General features: G+C 59.8%; 1 protein-coding gene across 1 annotated transcript; it reads right to left on the bottom strand.

The window, feature by feature from the left end:
* Positions 1-1,108: 1,108 nt before the first annotated feature.
* ATOH1 (atonal bHLH transcription factor 1) lies at positions 1,109-1,972 on the bottom strand. Its single transcript, XM_071557094.1, has one exon. It carries the CDS (start codon positions 1,970-1,972, stop codon positions 1,109-1,111), a length of 864 nt encoding a protein of 287 aa, XP_071413195.1.
* Positions 1,973-4,495: the final 2,523 nt, after the last annotated feature.

The following is a 4,495-nucleotide window of genomic DNA, read 5'->3' as shown; positions in this document are numbered from 1 at the left end:
CCGCCTGGTGCCTCTGCAGGCAGGCCGGGCGCCCCGCTGGCTCCCCGGAGCATCGCTCTCCGGCTCTGTACCTCTCGCCACCGCCGCAGGGTTTGACACCACCCCGCCTCGGGGAGTGCGAGGGGAGAAGCTGAACCCGACCACGCTTTGACGCTGGTATTGTTTTAGTTGTTTTGTTTTTCCCACGTTTATTTGATCTCAAAAAATTTTAAAATACATAAAACAATGGCAGCTGGCTTTGCTAAAATTAAAATAAACGAGTCCCGTCGTAGAAAAGAATTTTTTTTAAAAAGCAGAAATAGTAGTAAACACTGCATAATAAATACGTTTCCTATTACCATAAAAGGAAAATAAAACGGACATAAAAGTTTGACACGACAAAGCTGTTTTCGTTTTTAAGAGAGCATTCGAATTAAGTGGCTAAATTAAATATTGGTCTCCAATTGGCGGTTAGTAGCTTTCCTCCTGAAACTGCATCTCCAGCCGCTGATAAAGTGCTTGCGCCAAGTTTCCCCTCAAAAGACGCTGACATGGTGCTCTAAGGAAAATCCAACTTTTCTCCGCTATTTACAGGTCAAGACGGTGCATTATTGACTTTTTTTGTGTGTCTGTGTTTCGACAGCAATACGACCCAGAGCAGGATCGGTGTCCTGGAAGACGCGGGTGTCAGGGCGGGTTCACAGCCGGGTGGGGATGGCGCCGGCGGAACCCCGGCACCCCCGGCAGCGGGGCCAGGCTTTTTCCTTGCGCATCACCTGCTCATCGGCGGGGTAAGGCAGGCTCCGCGCTGCGAGGCGGCATGTTGGCAGAAGGGAACGGCAACGACTTCTAGGCAAAAGAAACTTTCAAAGTGATAACTAAAAATGAAAACAACCAACTGACCCTGACAGACAGGGAGGGTACAGTCACTCGCTAACAGCCATTCCCCCTGGACAAACCCAGGGGCTACCGGGGGTGGGAGGGGGTGAATTTCAAAGCGACTTAGGAGAGCCGATGCCGTCCGAGGCAGCACCACGGCCGGCTGCTCACCCCACGGCGGAGTCTGTGCTTCGAGGGGCGGCCGCGGCCTCACGGCGGCCGAGGGGTTGCCGGGGACGACACCCTCGCCTTAGCTGGCCTCGTCCGAGTCGCTGTAGTGGGAGCGGGGCGAGAACTCCCCGTCGCTCCTGTGGGACCGGGGCGAGGTTTTGCTTCTCTCCTGCGGCGGCTGCCCGGGTTGCGGCATGAGGAGGGCGGGGGAAGGGGCTCTCTGTCCCATCAGGGCGCCCTCCGCAAAGGAGAAGTGCAGAGGGTCGAGCTGCACCGAGTAGCCCCCCGCGGCCGGGGGCGGGGGGAAGCGAGTCCTGCCATGCCCGGGGGGCGACGCTCTGGGCGGCCCCGGCGGCGGCGCCGTCGGCCCCGGCGGCGCTCCTGCCCCGACGGCGGCGCAGGGCGGCTCGAAGGGGGCCCCGCGGTGCTCGGCTTTGCCGGGGGCGTCGGGAGGGGCGGCGGGGCCGTGCAGCAGCTCGGCCAGGGCGCTGATGTAGATCTGCGCCATCTGCAGCGTCTCGTACTTGGACAGCTTCTTGTCGTTGTTGAAGGAGGGGATGACATTGCGCAGCTGGTCGAAGGCGTGGTTCAGCCCGTGCATCCGCCGCCGCTCCCGCGCGTTGGCCGCCAGCCGCCGCTGCTTCTGCACGCCGCTCACCTGCGCCCGCAGCCCGGCGCCGCCGCCGCCTCCCCGCGGCCGCCCGCCGCCCCGCGCCCCGCCGGGGCTGCTCCCGCCGCCCCGCGCCGCGCCGCCCTCGGCCGCCTCCTCGTCCTCCGCGGGCAGCAGGTAGCGCGGCGAGGTGGCGGGGGGCAGGCGGGCGGCGCAGCACACGCCGAGCCACGAGCCCGGCGCGAAGGCGGCGCACCCGCTCGGCTCGGGCCCCGGCCCCGGCTCGGTTGGCCCCGGCGGGTCGCGGGCGCGCTCGGCCCACGGGAGGCTCATGGCGCTAGCGGCGCGCGCACACGGGCCGCGCGTGGCGCCCCGACGGCTCCGGTGTCGGACCGCGCGCCGCGCCCCCCTTTAAGGAGCGGCACGCGCCGGGTCCCCCCCCTCTCCCCCCGCCCTCCCCTCCCTCGCGCCCCACCCCTCCCGCCGCGCGCCCGCCACTCGCGCCGGTCGCGTGTCGGCGCGGCCAATGGAGCGCGCGCGCGCGGGGCCGGCGCGTGCGGGGAGCCAATGGCGCGCGGGACGCGGGGGGGGGGGGGGAGCGGAGGTGGCGGGGGGGGATCCCGGGCCGGCGGCACGCGCGGCCCCGCCCAGGGACGGCGCGCGCCGGGCGGGCGCCCCGCGCGCGGCGGTGCGGAACAGGGTGCGGGGCGGGGGGACAGCCCCGACGGCGCGGCCGCCCCGCACCGCCGGGCCCTGCCCGCCGCTTCCCCCGCTGGGGCTGCTCCGTCGCGCCGGCCAGAGGCAGCATCACTTTCCTTCCAGTCCCTCCTGGCCAAGTCCCGGAGCCTCCGGTAAATGCTCGCTTTGGCCTTCCCACGCCCGAACGGCCCTCACTGCGGCCTCAGCGACCCCGCCCGAGCAGTCGGTCACGGAGCAATGCCCGCCCCGGGACGGAGCAGAGAGGGGAGCGCGGCGCCGCTGTGCAGGGGTCCGGCCGCGAAGCCGCCGAGGATGTGCTTGCGACTTTAGGGCATTAATCCCGGGGACACACCGGGAAGCTCGAGTGGGACCCGGTAGATGAGAAAAGGTGGCGTTTGCAGCCAAGAGGGACCCGGTAGATGAGAAAAGGTGGCGTTTGCAGCCAAGACAACATACTGCCCTCGGAGCTGCCACGTGTTCGGCAGGGTCCCGATCCCCCATGAGGGATTCCTTTTGTTGGGCCAACAATAGCTGCCCAAAGGTGGTGAAGAGGGAAATAGCTCCGTGCACGCATCTTAACTTCCCTTCCGCGCAGCCTCCCCTCCCGCCACCGCCGCCTGCCTGGAGAGGAGAAGCGGAGGTTTGCCCATGTGAATAGGCGTGTGGAGAACAAAGTGATGGGCACAGTATGAGGTAGATATGTTTTTTCAAAAGTGAATAACTCGCAAGCCAAGGAGGGAGCGAGGGAGCCCAGCAGCTCAAAGCTGAGCGGCGGTGACATGGAATAAGCGGACTCACTAGTTTAGGAAGCTGCTGGGCACACTTGGCACATGGCAGGTGTCTGGGGCCCACCTTCCACAAGCAACTGGATGTTTTTAAGCAAACGGGGCGCTGATGGTTTGCTTTCTTTAAAAACAAACTAAGGCAAGCTTTGCTATTCTTTTTTTTGTTGTTGTTGTGGTTGGCAACTCTGTTTCAAAGGCAAAAGCTGCTGTATATCCCCAAACAAAATTGTCAATTTCTTATCAAAATGAAAGCGTTTACTTGTTAAGAAAGATGATAAGGAGCAGAAATTAATACTTTGTTTCTGTATATTATCCACAAAGTTACCAGACCATTATATGTATCTGACAACAACTTTCATACACTCCTTTTGTATTACAGCCCACATATAAGTGCTTGTATAATTAATAGAATAAAAAAGTCCTCTGCCCCATGATGGTGCAGCGTGGACGTTTTAAATATCTCATTCCAGGCTGATAAACTGTGGGGCTCTTGAAGTCTCCTTGACAGCAGGCCCCTTCTACCACCCCACAAGCAACCACTAGACCCTGGGAATGGAGGGGAGCAGCAACCCATTAGCATCTCATGTGGATGCAAGGTGACTGGTGCCCAGGAGAAGCCCTGGTTTATCGGTGCCCTGTGCTGCTGGTTGGGCCAGGGCTGCTGTCAGATGCTGGTGGGCTTCCCTTAGCAGTACCTCAGTGACTTTATGGAGCACTTGAGAGATCAGCCTAACTCCTCGGCATTCTACTTGGATGGTCAACCCAGCTAAGAAACACTACTGGCTGCTTATTTTTCAAGTGCATGTTTTGTAAGCGCGTGCACGCTTTGAAGCTGGAGGCATGTGGGACTCACTCAACAGTTTGCCTTTGAAAGTAAACACACAGAAAGCTATTTTCCCCACCAACACCACTGCTCAGAAGGCAAAAATGATTCATTGACATCCAGTGCTCTCTGTATGCCTGTATCTGTTGTGTGTGCGCTGCACTCAGAGTCAAAGTCAAAGGCAAAGGGTGGTTTATGTTAGTGCTGGGTTTAGCTCTGCTCCCAGAATAAGATAAATGTAAGTGATGAAGAACTCCTGGGGCTGGCTGAACTAATTTTGTATTCAACACTGCCTGGCCCTTTTCTCTTCTCTTTCTCCCTCTCTTTGTATGTTCAAGCCTACTTGGGTTTCTTTTTTTCTTTTGTAGAAGTTGGTTCTTTTGAAGCAGTTCGAGGCACGCCCTGCTGCAAAGGGGACTTCACGGGAGTCGGAAACACAGGCACACAGGTCTGAAACACTTACTGTACAATAGCAGGAATGTAGGAAGCCTTGAAAATGATTCTGCTCTAAGAAAGTGTCAAAGTTTTCAGAGGAAAACAAACTAAACT

The sequence above is a fragment of the Pithys albifrons genome, chromosome 5, assembly GCF_047495875.1.
Source record: "Pithys albifrons albifrons isolate INPA30051 chromosome 5, PitAlb_v1, whole genome shotgun sequence".
NCBI lineage: Eukaryota > Metazoa > Chordata > Aves > Passeriformes > Thamnophilidae > Pithys > Pithys albifrons.
This window is presented reverse-complemented; position numbering and strand designations above follow the sequence as displayed.

What these genes read in the sequence shown, in the direction of transcription:
- ATOH1 (XM_071557094.1), bottom strand. Translation starts at nt 1,972, where the DNA reads ATGAGCCTCCCGTGGGCCGAGCGCGCCCGCGACCCGCCGGGGCCAACC.